The 14,832-nt window shown below is 39.8% G+C and overlaps 1 protein-coding gene across 16 annotated transcripts in view; it reads right to left on the reverse strand.

The window, feature by feature from the left end:
* The window catches only part of TUB (TUB bipartite transcription factor), a 157,902-nt gene that overhangs the window by 21,728 nt on the left and 121,342 nt on the right, over positions 1-14,832 (reverse strand). For 7 of the 16 annotated variants that reach the window (XM_054827995.1, XM_054828005.1, XM_054828006.1 and 4 more), the window contains exon 4: positions 6,731-6,868. The exons of 5 other annotated variants lie outside the window; for them this stretch is intronic. In XM_054827995.1, the coding sequence (XP_054683970.1) occupies positions 6,731-6,868 (138 nt within the window). The remainder of the gene's footprint in view (positions 1-6,730; positions 6,869-14,832) is intronic. 4 more of the 16 variants (XM_054827996.1, XM_054828000.1, XM_054827998.1 and 1 more) reach the window with 1 other exon arrangement.

The raw sequence follows: 14,832 nt of genomic DNA on the forward strand, positions 1-14,832 counted from the left end.
TGAGTCAGCTCTCCAAAACATTACTTAAGTATCTGACTATGTACTACATGAATCCCCAGTAATTGGATCTTGTGGGAAAAGAATCTAATTGTATTTATATACATCATGTTCCTCTCTGCATGTATTTATACATGCAAACACTTTCCTGTGAAAAGATTTTCAGCAAATGTTATTTCCTCTTGGTTCTTTTACATGAACTTGCAAGTACAGGAAGGAATGATTAACTGAATATTTACGGAGAGTCTTTACTGCACCTAGGACACCATGAAAAGACAGATTTCTGAATTATTTGAAAATCGCTGCAATAATAAATTAAGAATTTCTTCATGGGACATTTGCAAACTAAGAAAGAAACTAGGAAGAAGAGTATTGTACATCAGAGAGAACTAACTGAGCTCAGTGACTGAATGGCAAACCAGATTTCTTATCAGGAAAGGAACATAGAGCATAGAAAACAAGTGTTTCTGTCCCCGCTTTACACATTAGGAACTGCAGGATACCAAAATTCTTGTTCTCATTTTATAAAGCATTTAAAGCACAAAGTCAACATACGAAGTCAGGCACACTGCTCACAGACTAAGCTTTAAGAATATGCTTAAGCCCTTTGCGGATCAGAGCCGAGGAGTCCACCGAGGTCAGGCAGGAGGTCTCTGGAAAAGAAAATCTCAGGCCCTGTTTTCTGACCTCAATACGTACAACAAGGGTTCTACAACAAGCACGTCCTTCCTCTACAAACATGCTGGCAGCAAATACAGGCACACTAGCAAATTTTCTCTTTTATTTTTTTAAACGTGCCTTCAAAGGCGAGGTCCCAGGTTAAGATAAGCCACCGATCAGACACAGAAGTCGCCTCCACTTCACTGAGTGAATGACACTTGGAAGGCTGCGGCCGGCTGCAACGCTGCCATGGCAATTGCTCTTCAAGAACACTGCAGAGCAGCTCTTCCTCCAACTTCAACATGGCAGCAGAACCCCTCAAAGGCTGGCTGGCCTCCTCCGAGGTCAGAGACGGGGAGTCTATCCTTAGAGAAATCTGTACCTATCAGGCTGACACCAGAACAGAGTTTCTGTCCTTGGCTTAAAGCAAACCCTGCTTCTGCTTTTATTGTCTCAAGTGATCTACATTTTAAATTAAAAAGACAAAACAACAGTTGGTTATATTTCTCAAATCTGCATTTATCAAGAACTGTGACCACTGAGAGTAATAACGTTTACTTCCAGAACAGTGGTACAGGAAAGTAGTAATACACAAATCAATAAATGAAAAAGGTTCTTTCTCAGAATGATTGCTTAGGAAGCTCTAATAAAATGGCTAGAATGAAATATCATGAAATTACTTCTTCTAGAGATTCAGAACTCCATTGCTTTAAAAAAAAAAATAAAAAAAAAATCTGTATCTATATATATCTCGCTGTTGGGTAAAACTCTCCTCAAAAGAAATGTACTGAAAAAGCAGAGTGTTTAAAGGGGGAGGGGGAAGCATTTTTTGGTCTATTTTTTAGTTCCGAATAACCTTAAGTATAGTGTAGCTGTAAGCCATTTCCCGGTATATGCCTGTTCCCATAACGGCTGCGCGTTCTCTGACAGGGGTTCAAGCAACTGCAAAATTACAGAGGGATTTGTTTATAGGGAAAGGAGGCAAATAGCAATTTTTTTAGGAAAGGACCTCTGGAGGTGATTTTCTCCAAACTTCTGTTAGAAGGACTATTGCCAACACCAGATCAGGTCACTAAAAGCAAGTGCGTGAGCGCCAAGCTGTATGTTCAGCTTGACGAAATCTAGAAAACTCTAGCAGGAACTGTACTTTCATAAATCTCTATCCTGAGGCCAAAATGACTTCTTCACGTGTTGCCAAAACACAGCCTGAAAGGGTTGTCAGATCTGGAAATAACTGGACTTTTCTTGGTGGAAACTCACTTACTGTTCCTCCTACCGTTTCTCTTTAGCGCACAGGGAAGCCAAGACAAATCTATTCCACGTGAACTTCGCTCCCCTCGTCAGAAAGGAAGTGTTACAGTGAGAAACGATGCTTCTTACCCCACAAATGGCGCTGCTTTCTTAGCCAGCCAGCGTTAATGTAGTTGCTTGTTACATGTAAAAATGGGACAGGATGCACAAATCAAAACAGACAGACAGGCGCGAAAGACAGAAAAGAAACAGGGAGGAAGCAAAGCAAATCAAAACATGAACTAGCCATCCTGGCAGAAAAAGTGCTGTGTGTCAGAGCAGCTCGTCTGCTTTCTGACTCTCATAAAAACAGCAGGGAATACCCAACATACGATATACATTTAATGTACAACATAAGAGAAAACTTGCTGGGAAGGTGTTGTTTATTTAAACATTTTAAACACATTCAGATTCCTGATTTGAGTGACAAAAATCTTCATTTATATTGCCCGTGGCAGTGAGTGAACCAGTGCAGTTCAGAGCGGAGTCTTCCCAGAATGTACTTACACGCTGTAAGTGCAAGAGTGCTAGGAAAAAACCCAAAACCAACCAACCAACCAACAAAAACCCAACCCAAACCAACCCAACCCAACCTCCACAGCTTTTCAGAGAATGATTCCTGAATTTTCATGTCAGTTTTCACTTTGAATTAAGTCCTGGCTTTGCATGGTTTTCTGGGTTTTTTCAAAGGTTTCATTTTATCTTCCTGATTTGTTTTTTGCCCTATTCATTGCACATAGCCAAAAAAGCACTTTATCCAGTATATTTACTAATTTCTTCACAAAGCTATATTGGGGGAAAAAACCCCAACCAAACAAAGAAACCCCACACCACTATGTACCCATAAGACTTTCAGGAATCGCCATTTTTAAAGCATCATCAAGATATTTGATATCTAAAGATGCTCTGGTTTTGTATTTGTAATATTATGCAGGGTCCATACTTTTCACAGGTTCCTGCTGCAACTACTTTCACTTGTTCACATTATTTTTCTGTTGACCCACCTAGCAATACTGTACACCAGGTTCACTGATTTCCTTAATCACCCCTTACTAGCATCACAAATCAAACCAGAATTTGAGCCACTATCTCTGCTGGAAAGACAACCATTTTACAGATCACTTCTTACATTTTGGGTTTTTTTCCCAATACTGAATATTACGTCAAACAATAAACTGAGAGACCAAAACTTTCAGAAATACCGGTTTAATGAGCTAAGTGCAATCTCATCAGCTTACTGCATTTGCAGGCTCTGGCTCACAAAAATGATGTCTCTTTTTAAAAACAGGCAGTGTATACCAGATACCATCATTACGAATGAAATACCAGTAATAATCAGAGATTTAGAAAAAAATTGCTAAATACTGTAGTGACCATCACAGAATTACACAATGCACTGACCCCTAGCTTGAGAGGCACAATCAGCTCTCCACGAGCAATTAGCCACAATCTTTTCTTGCCTTATCTCAGTGTAACCTCATTAAACCTAATATTTCCCTCGCGTTCGTCTTTAGCACATTGTTCTGATCATAGTTTCATCATTCTTCGAGCCACTTAAAAACGCATTACACATCTAAGACCAGAGTACAATCATTACACTACAGCTTCAAGAGCTGTTCATGTATAATTCAACGATTTTTTGCTCTGAATTAGCTTATTATTCATAGGATCTTGTCTAAAGGTTCTTTTTTCTTTAAAGCACAAAGAGCTTGGCTATGCTTAGAAAGGTAATGCTCACTATAGCTAAATACTAACAGAACCTTTAAAATGCTGTTTTAGCCTGTAAAGTGCGTTCAGCCCTCAGCATCCATCCTGCTCGTTTACAGGATCATACAAAGGTAACAGTAGTCAGAGTGGAGACAAAACCTGAAGCAACTGCAAAGCTAAAAGAACTACCTAAAACTTCCAAGATTTGGTCTAATTACCATTGGACTTCCTCCAACAAAATCTCTTGTGCCACAAAATGGTATAAAACCATTTAAATTTCATCTATTTTCATTAGGCAGATCTGAAGTTATTAGCAAATCCATTCAACATTATTATAAAAATCTTTTCTTAAGACTCACATTTAGTCTTAAAAGTAATTGAAAAAAATGATACAAGTTCCGCTACAGGGCTCTGCTACCACTTGCATTTTCTTCATTCCTAAGTAACACAAATTAGCTATGTCTGTAGTGGATTGATCAGTAAAATCCCTCTTGAATTTTAAGGTCACATTTGGTTTTACTTTTTCATCCAATAAGGAAATATTTTGCAGCTTTGATAAGGATGCAAGACTGGAAATCCAGTTATAATCCCCTGCAAACACTCCAAGTTTACAGCACTATCAAAGACAAACTAGATAGATAGAAATCCATGGGTGAAATTATACAGGAATGAACAGTTAAATACCAGCGTGTGGAAAAAGTAGATGAGCCGGACAGAAGGTGCTATGTGTATGCTCCAAACATGCTTTAACTGACAGGGATATTTGTTAATTGAGATTTGTTACTAATCGTCAACATAAACTCCAGGAGAGGAGGTACTTAACATTTTTTTCAGTATAAATGATGAATAACACCTCTGCTCTGTGGAAACATTTACATAAGATGCAATTGATGGGCAAATGCTGAAGGCCAGGGAAGACCATGCGCAGCGTAGTGGGTTGAGCAATAGGAATTGCAGCAGACGCAGAGGTTTCTATAACTAACAATACGAGTTTCCAACACCTAGAGCAGTATCAGCACACAAAAGTTCTCAGTCTACATAAAGTGACATTACTTTTACTGACACAACTTGCTTCTTAATTTAAAATATGCCAACATTTGCCTGTCTGGGGAATGTTTCAGAAAATGAATAAAAATATTATTGGCATATGAGAAAAATACTAGGTGTTACCTGCTCCGAGATAATAAAAAACTGCACAAGTCCTTCACAGTCAGCACACGCTGGTCATGGGAGTAACCTGCCCACGTCTAGCAGGCAAGTTCCGAGAGAGTTCAGAGTCTGCAGAACAGCCCTGGAAACCACACACTCAAATGATGATGGGTTCTTGCCATGTGCCTCACTAGGTCTGCGGCGGCGAGTTTGTACTTGGAATATTTTAGCCAAGAACTCATCAGAAAACTGCCTAGAAAATGCGTGAATGTATACTCACGTTGGTGTTACAGAATGCAGATTTATCAAATCAAACCTACCGTAACCGACCGGCACGGTATTTTAAGTTCTGAGCGTAGTACAGGCATAGACACCCCATAAAGGCAAAACAGGCAGTATATGAGATCAGAGTGTCGAAGTTGTGCAGTAACCATGATTTACGTATTACCCCACACAATGCTCAGTTACAGCCTAAGACAGGTTTGCTTTTAAACTAGTAAAAGAATTTTTACTCTTCAGCAAGAGGTACTTCAACATATAATTTGGCATCTGGATTACTATGCTGGAGTGGCATTGCTTTTTACGGTAATGTCAGAAACTGTCTGTTCACTTATTCTGCCAACAATTTTTACATTCAGTTAATTTTACCTTTGACTTTTACTTATTATTTTAAGCCTCGGTATTGACACACACCATCTTTTCTTTTTTTTTTTCCCCCCTCAAATATGCGAATAAAGTCTTTCCCTTCAGACCAGACTCTCAAGCCTGTCTAACCTAGGGCTTCCTTTGCAGCCAGAGGGACTACAGACAGAGATGCTGTAGACTCAGATCTCAAAAATTAAGCTGCGATATGGTGTAAAGGATTTTGATAAGATAGGCTCAAGTCCTGCAAAATCCCTACAGATAAGCCCCAATACTCTGACCTCAATAATTACCCTTATTAGTCATTGCTATCTTTAAATAGACTTGTCAAGGATATAGACTATTTTCTTACTTAAGAAGTAATAGAGACACATACACAAGATAGGAATACCATACAGTCCAGGCAGGACAGCATTACAGTGGCCTTATCCAAGAACTGAAAATTATCGGAAAGGTATTTATTAATTTCATTAGTCATTCGCCATCACGTAAAAAGAAACTGTACATTCTGGTACAAAAAATATTTCTCTTTTTCTATGTATAAATATATATATATAAAATTTGCGTGTCTCTAAAGTAGTTCACGTTACTTGTTCCATCTATTCTATATAGCTCTAATAGTAAATCTAATAATGGCAACACCATTTCTACCAACTCTTTTGTCATTATCAATAGTGTATTCTTTTTGTCTACCTAATCTTACCTAAAGTCGTTGCAGAAAGTTTTTTCATACAAACACCTCCCGTATGTCAACCAGGTGGGATAGAGTAACACTGAAGTAACAACTTGAAGAACCCCTTTGAGGATGTTATCTCGGTTTTGTTGAATTGATTTTCAAAATGCCTGCTTAACCTCTGATTTGTATAGAGCTTAAACCTCAGGAAGAGTCTGGACAGAAATGACTGTAATTTAAGGTTGTTTCTCCAAGTTACATTACATGCAGATAGTCTAAAAAAACCCACATTGGTGTAAGATGATTCTCATATCTTTAAAACTGCAGGAAAACACCAGGATCTGTCCATCAGTACTTTTTTTCCCCCTCCTCTGCAATCTGAACAAACACACTCTTTTGGAAAAGACTGAGTTTACAAATTTTAGCTCTCCTTCACTCCCAGGTTGTACATACTAAGACAGGACCAAGTCACCCACATTTTCCAATCTCATAAAAATTTCAAGAATTACTTTCAGGCAATTTTCAGAAATTCAAATAAATTTAAAAAAATAAAAATTAAAAAATTATTTTGCAGTCAATTCAACATCTGGCATTCAGCCGCATGCAGCTAACCTTTGTGTTTCCCTTTTTTCTCCTTTCTGGTGCTGCCAGTCTGACAGCTCGCAGCTGCTGCCTTGGTTTTTTTAGTTGGTTTCGGAGCTTGGGCATCCACTACCACCTTTACATCTTCCTGTTCGGCCTCCTGCACTGCTTGAGAGATTCAGGGCACCCCACCAAAAAGAAAAACAGAGAGAGAGAGGAGAGAGAAATAAAGAGAGAGAGAGAGAGAGAAGAGAGAATGAATTGAGAACTCTGTGAAGGCATAAAAGAGTAAGCAGACATAGCAGAGTTTGTTTGGTATTTCAGACAATTCATGCAGAGAGGAGAGTCAAATAAACCAGAAATTGCAAAGCTACAGTAAAAAAACCTGAAAGCATTAGGTTAGCTGGGATGTATTTCCTAACTTGTTTTCCTCCTTCCGATAACATATCAGGTCCTAACTTTCAGGCCAAAAGTGACATCAGAATATTAATGTGTTGCTGAGCTATTGTAGGAAGCACTTTTCCTCATAGTAAAGCTCTGCCAGACGGATCATCAACAATGGTAGCATGAAAGCAGAAAAATCTTATTTAGAATTTGTAGGGTCTATGCTTAAAGCTACATCCTAACCCTGTAAACACGGAATCATCGGAAGGTTATTTTCAAAACGCATCTTGCACAACTGTATACATCACAATATGATGAATAGAACGGCCATGCATTTTATTGTGAAACTATACCCAAGCTGAAATTAAAAACTCCTTCTGCCTCATAACATACACTAATTAATTAATTCCTTAGAAGTCCCAACACATTATGCATGGCATAAACTCTGAATGTCAGCATAATTCATGCAATGCTAGTTGCTTTCAAAGTAAAGAGAGGCTTTATCATTTTCTAAAAGCGTTACATACTTTGAGGTCAGTATTTGAATCTGTGAAAGCAATACACACAGTAACTCTTTCTTCTGGCCAGGCCAAGCCTTGAAGTGAAATACTACTGAGTTTACAAAGGCATAAAAGCAAGCACCGTTGTGAAATACATAAAGGAATCGTCAAACTTCACACCCCATCCAAAAGCAGGTGCAGGTGGGCACTACGAGGTCTCGGTGCCAGCTGCTGGTCGCTGTTGATGGCTGAGCCCCACTGGATTCATGTCGTGACTCTGGTTTATCTCAGAGCAACATCACCCTGGCGCCTGGGGCCTCCCACCGTCCCTTTCTTTTCCCCAAAACTGAAGTGCTTTCTTTAAAAGGATGAAGAAAGCCCACTAAGGAACCTTACTGGAAAGCACTGGTTGCCCATAAAATTACTTTGAAAATATCCCGACAAACTTCACAAACCCCCAGAAGACCAAATGACACACGGTGACGTGCGGGCTGCCAGTAACCTCTCTCTGAAGGGGGAGATTCTCCCCAGGCTTCTGTCTGCGAGGCAACTTTCCTGTTCGCCAAACCCTTCACGGGCACGAACAGCAATGGAAACACCCAGGAGCTTCTCAGAGGAGTAAGATGAAACAGATTTAGCCATGTCTGTGCAGGCCGTGGCTTACAAACCCAGGGCCACCCTCCCCAGCACAGCAAGCTGTTGTAAACGGCGTAACATTCACAACACAACGAGCATCTGAGGCACTCGCTAAACGCATGCTCCTCTTCACTTTACGCAGAGGAGGAGTTCAAGTTTTACAGAGAACACACGTTAAGTTAGTAGGGGAGTGACTAAAAGCCCAAAGAAAGAGCTTGTCGCTGCCCAACTCCTCTGTCCTGTCTTTACCATGTATGCAACCTATCCTGTATTTGTAGCTCAGTCTCTCTTTAAAACAATGAAAAGAACACACCCTAGTTTTTAAAGATGATAATCCATGTTATAATTAAATTCAGTACTTTACAAATGACCCATATTAAATGACCAGTTATCTAAATCCTTTTAAATACGGCCATATTGATTCATTCAGATGATGCATCATTTACTTGGCCAAAGAAACAATTAATCAGCAAAGGATGAAACATTCTGACATTGTTAATTGAAAAGTTACAGACTTATCTTCACTAACTTGTCAGCCATCCTTTGATCTAACAAGTAAAACCTGAAGCTTTCAGAATTACTTTTGTCTCATGACTTTCAGCAAGAGATATCTGATTACAAGTCCAGCGACGGAGCTCCAAAGGACAGAGAAGGAAATATTTCCATCGCTTTGCAAGACAGAGAACAAGATTGCAGCCCAGTAGCCATTTTGAGCATTTACCATCACTGCTCTCTGTGGTAAACAGGACTTTCAGACATAAGTGATGGAGGCTGCAAAATAAGATTTAAACCATAAATGTGCAGATACTGCAGCTGGGTTCACGAAGGGAACTGGCACAGAATTTCCTGTTTCTAAAGGATGCTTTTCTGAGCTTTAACATTACATTTAAAGCACTACCTCTAAAATAAATCCAAATCAAATCCCAAAATGTCATCTCCACCACAAAACCCCACCATCCCATTCTTAGCTATTAACTATTCAGCAAATAGCAGACACCGACTAAGGCTCATGCGCTCACTGATGTTCTCTCTTGTGACTGCAGATATCCAAGAAATTACGTAGTTTTGCTACTGACTGTACAAATTCGGTTCAGGACAGCACTGAATTCCAGGGGACTGGGCTACGTCCGTGCAGTTAAGCGCTGACCCCCCCCAAATACCTCACGCGCAAGTGGGAACTGGGGTTAACGCAGCAGAGCGGTTCCTGCCAACAGGGCCACGCAAGCCTTTGGTCCTTGCAGAGCCGTGGGCAACGGGCTGTCTTCTGAAGCCCGCCGACCTACAGAGAAAGGGTCTGCGGACCTGCCTTGCTCAGTGGCTCCAACAGATTCAGCTGTGGAGCAAAGTGAAAAATTCTGTTTTCTGTTTCCAATGCTTTCCCCTGCCCTGGAGAGTTGTAGAACGACCATTTCTAACACCCTCCGTACTCACTCTGCATGTGGAGCTTTGAACTTCTCAAACCAGCGCTCCTGCTCGTCTGTCTTTGTGGAGATGAAGCAATTCGTAGAGGCAATGTTTATTCCCCACCACGTCGTCACGGGCTCAAATGTCCTCCCCTCTTCCCTTTACTACATCTTTGGATCACGAAGTAACAGTCTGAAGGGAATTTCCCTTCTCAGCAGGATGGGAACCTTGAGGCAAACTCTCACCTGCATTCTCTGCAGACTCTAGATAACCCCATGAAGCAATTTACAGTTCCCCGTAAGAAAGACAATAATGAAGAAAATGAGATAAACTGGCCTTCCTAGATAATATTCACTGATATGACAATATGATTATGTCCTTAGTTGGATGTTAAAAACTCAAAAGCAATGATAGCAGTATTACAGGACATAAAAATTAAGAATCTTAAATGCAGCTCTACAGGGATGGAGTTTCAAAGACTGTCACTCAAAAATGCAGTAATTTCAATACAAAAAGAAATTTAGGTAAGTTTAAAAATCCCTATTGATAGTTATCTTAACCAAAAGGAGACTACATTTGAAAATCTAGCCTGATACTCTCTACGCCCCACCCCAAGTTATTAAAATCTTCACTTAAAAAACAAAAAAACCCAGAGATTTTCTTCTTCTATTAGAATTACTTGTTTGTACTAGAATTTGCATTTCAACAACACAAAAATGGAGGCGTATGTGTCGCGGTGAGACAGAATTCCAAAGAGCAAATAATGCTGGGCTCTCAGATCTGGCATTTCATTCTCATTTGGACTCATAAATTATAAGAAATAGTTTTGGGATAAATGGCAAGCTTCCAAATAAAACAATGATACGATTGTGATTTTAATTTTAGTGTTATTCATGCATGTTCATTAAATCTAGTACTGATTACTAACCTCAATATGGTATTATAAAAGAATAGTTTTTAGAAGGCAGAAAAGAGCACAGAATAGGGTGTTAGTTCAGGATCTGAGCTGAAAAGAAAAGATGAACAACAAACACGTAGTCTATTAACTACTACAGTACAAGGTGAGTGTAAAAGCACTTGCATCAAAGCAGAGCAGAGCGATGTCCTGGCTTTGCCTTGCTTCGCCAATGGTCTGACTGCGGTGAGTAGGAAAAAGGAGCCTCTCGCGTGAGCCAGTTCTGCGTTGGGCAACACTGCATGCGACAAGGATAGAGCTACAACTCACAACCAAAGGAAAGCAGGCAATTTGTAAGTGAATAATCTGTGATGCAGACAACACGGAATTGAAAAAAATATTGAACGACACTTATCCACACATATTTGATCTTTTTCCGTCTAGCCTTCAAGATGAGACGTTCACATAGGAAATTAGTTTCAAAGTAGCATGCAATGAAAATGCAGATTATTTTTTGTTCCATTTGTGTGCCCATTTTTCCTTATATGAGTGCCTGCACACTCTTATGATCTTAGGGGAAGAAAAAAACCCCCAAAATCTATGAATCATCACTTAGCAATCCCTATCACATAAAAATCACGTGTGCTAAAAAAGTGGTTTTGATCAGTACATTATGCAAAAAGTAGGTGAAAAATCACAAAAAGAAAAAAAATTAAATGGATACATTAAAAATCTGTGCAGTCTGTCTGGAAAACATCGTAAGTAGAAAGAGGCTGAACCAGCTGATGAGGTATGTGATGCAATCATTGGCTCAGCTGTATAAGGCAAATATTAATTCTATTTACCAACATCCTCTCAACAGGAGAAGTGAAATCTGGAATGAGTATCACGCAAAGAAAGATAAACGACAGTTCAGTCAGGGTGTACCTTAACAAACCTATGCTAATTGGTTGTCTTTTCTTACTGCTGCCCAAGACGTTCTTGTGTTTCATTGTAAGAATGGCTTGCTATTTTACTCTGTAAAGTTCTAGCCTTAGTGAATCTTGCTGCTTGTTTGGGCTTACGTTCATTATGACTTTATTTGATCAGCTTAGATTCTGAACTGGTGCAGCATTTTTACAATTATCTAAAAGACATTGGATTCTATCAGAAATATTCTGAAGCAATATTCTGAAATATTCTGGGCAAATCCAGTATATTGTACAATGCAATGAAATATTTTTATTAGTTTTATATAGACAATAAAAGTAGTTAAATACAAGGGCCTGAATGAGGGCAAGGACTCTGGTACGTTAGGTGCTATTTAATCACATACGAAGATTAGATTTCTGCTTCAAGATGCTTACAATCAAAGGTATTATCCCTGCAACTAGCAACCTGCAGTCAGATTCCAGATTCCCAAAAAATCATATTGCCTGTAAATTCCCTACGGCTCCTTGCAGTTTATGTTCCAAACATTGATGTACTGACCAGGCCGATTTTACGAAGATGAAAATTCTCGTAAGTGAAACTGAATGTGAACGGGCTGAGAAAAAGGAACAACTGTACGTGAGAACCTGGTGCTGCTTAAGGACATTATCAAAAGCTCACTGCGGTAAGGAGATTTCCTCAGAAAGAACAAAGGAATGAATCAAACAAAAGATTCTTCTTAACCCCCAGATATCTGCTGCCTGACCCTGGGGAGGAGGAGAGAAAAGGGAGCATGTGAAATGGAGAGTTAATAGCAATGAATTAGTCTCTTTGGGAAAGCAGACGACTAATGAGGAAAGCTAAAATTATCCATGAAAAACCTATGCCAGGAAGACTAAGGACAGTAAGAAATTGCATAATTACTTTGTGTATTGGGCACGAGCAGGCTTTAATTGCCCTGACGAGGCAATCCCTGGGGGCTTCCACGCACGCCCTGCCTGCAGGGTCTGTTCCAGCCATGTGTCCCGGAGGGACCCTGCGCCGCGCTCCAGGTACCGCATCTGCTCCACGGACCCCTCCTATGTACGCTGCAGCCTCCCACGTTGAGAGATGTGGGATGGTGCATGGCCCGTGCTGGGGCATCCTCACCTCCCGGACACCGCGATGGTCACAGGCAGAAAATAGCAGCTAGCTGTGAAGTAGTCACTGAAGATAAATATACTTTAAGTGGAACTTTAAAGCAAAGAGAACGGAGTTTTTCAAGCAATTTTGAGCAATTGCCTCTTAACTTCCTTCTCAAATCTTTCAGTACCAAGAAGCACAAAAAGACCTCTAAACCACTTGCTACCTGCTGCTCTCCGATCCTTGCTGCTGGGTTAGTGTGTTTATTTTGGAAATGTACTAGCGCAGTAAGGACTGCTGATAAATCAAAGACGCTTTGAGGTGAAGAAACTGCGGCTGAAAGGGAGATTTCAGAATATATGCTTATTGGAAGGTAGGTATTTTGCCCACATGATACTTGGAGTGCTGCCTGATCTCGCAGTATTAATAGCCTTGTGCACAGAACATTCCTTGCTATCTTCAAAAAATAAACTAATACCTTCTCATTTCAAGGTCAGTGGAAAAAAGGGATGGCGAGACGCTGTTTTGACGAACTCACAGATATATGGGTTTTTAAATGAATGGTTAACTGATGTCATCTTATAAAGCTGACAGCTTGATAGTCATCAGAAAACTCTCTCCCATCACTCATGGTAAGGAGCAGAACGGCACGTCAAATTTAACAATCCAGAGCTATGACTTGTCATCAGAAGTCTGATCAACACACCCCACAACCATTACATCTAGATGTGCTGCCAAATGTCAAAGAAGGAAAGTAAGAAAGTAATTTTGCCTTTTTACACATGGTTAATCTAAATCTCTAAATTGGAAGTTGCCATGAAAATTACTCTCAGAGTATCTAATTGAAAACATTTTTAATTTTGAGTCTTAAAAAAAAAAGAAAAAGCCACAGCTGCAACAAAGTATGGTAATATTAATGAAAGCATATCTGGCACTCATTCAAATCTCTGCCTTCCTCAGTGCTGTGAAAAGAAAAATCGTTCCCCAATGGAAATTCACCATTTTCACAGAAGTAAAATTACTCTTCTCTGTAAAAATGGGCTTTCATCATTTGCATTAAATGTAATTAAATAAAGTAATTAAATTGTTGCAGTAACTAGTGTATCTCTGCATGCTACTTGGCTCCAGGAACGCTCAGTATGTATTTGCAATCCAGATTGAAAAGAACTATACTCACAGCAGAATTTTGCAATGTCATATCAGGCTAAAACGTTTGTCCAGGTTTTCAACAAACTTCACCAAATAAGTGGTGCAGAGATACATGAAAACAATCCTCCAGATGTGACTGTGAGGCATTTCAGAATGGCAAGTAAAATTTAATAAAAAACTTTAAACAAACAGGTAGCAATATGCCCTTATGAAGGACACCAAATCAAAAATAAACAAGAACACAAGAAAGCAAAGACAAAGCAATTTGTAAGTGATCTCTCCTACACAGAAGGATTAAATTTATTCCAGTGAATAAATGACTCTGTTGTCTTTTATATACAATGCAAATGTAATAACAATACAAAATGTTATTGGTTCTTTAGTTCGCTATTTATAATGATGAAATAGCAACGAAGTTGTATTTGGTACTGCAAGAGAGAGAGGCATTATTTGTAATAGTAACAACTGGAGCCAAACATCATGGAACTTCATGGAAGGACACCTTTTGCTTGAAATGGCAGGCAGATAATTTAGGGTCTAACCTACAAGTGTTGTCCTAAAACTGTATTAATACCTTCATTTGGGGGCGGGGGGGGAGGACACCGCATTCTCCATTTTACATGAACACTTTCTGTTACCTCCATAAATTCAGCTTTGTCCCAGACTTTTCTAGAAACGCTGCCATGAAACTATTTCCCCTCCTACTGCGCCCATCTTCCTAGATGCACAGAACAAGAGGTTCTGTTCCCATTAAGTACATCTCTGTAATCCTTTCCGAGAAACACAAGCGATCTCCTGCGCGCTTGGTCCTACCTGACCTACAGCTGCCGACGGGCAAGCGCTGCGTCACCGCTGGCAAACACTCCGGCTCAAACCAACCACTCGTGGACCGGAGCGCCAAGGAGTCGTTTCTTCTCGGGTTGGCCTGTTCAACCTAATTCATGTCAGTTCCCACAGATAACTCAAATACTTTTGTTGTTATTAGTTAATTAAGCATTTTGCTAACAGCCAAAAGGTTTTAGAAAGATACACTACGTGCGAGTCATACACCAGCTACAGGATCTGAAAACTTTTACCTGTAGGTGAAACATGGGCAGGAAATGAGAAAAAATGATCTGTCTGGAGATTCCTGC

Source organism: Grus americana, chromosome 5, assembly GCF_028858705.1.
Source record: "Grus americana isolate bGruAme1 chromosome 5, bGruAme1.mat, whole genome shotgun sequence".
Lineage (NCBI taxonomy): Eukaryota > Metazoa > Chordata > Aves > Gruiformes > Gruidae > Grus > Grus americana.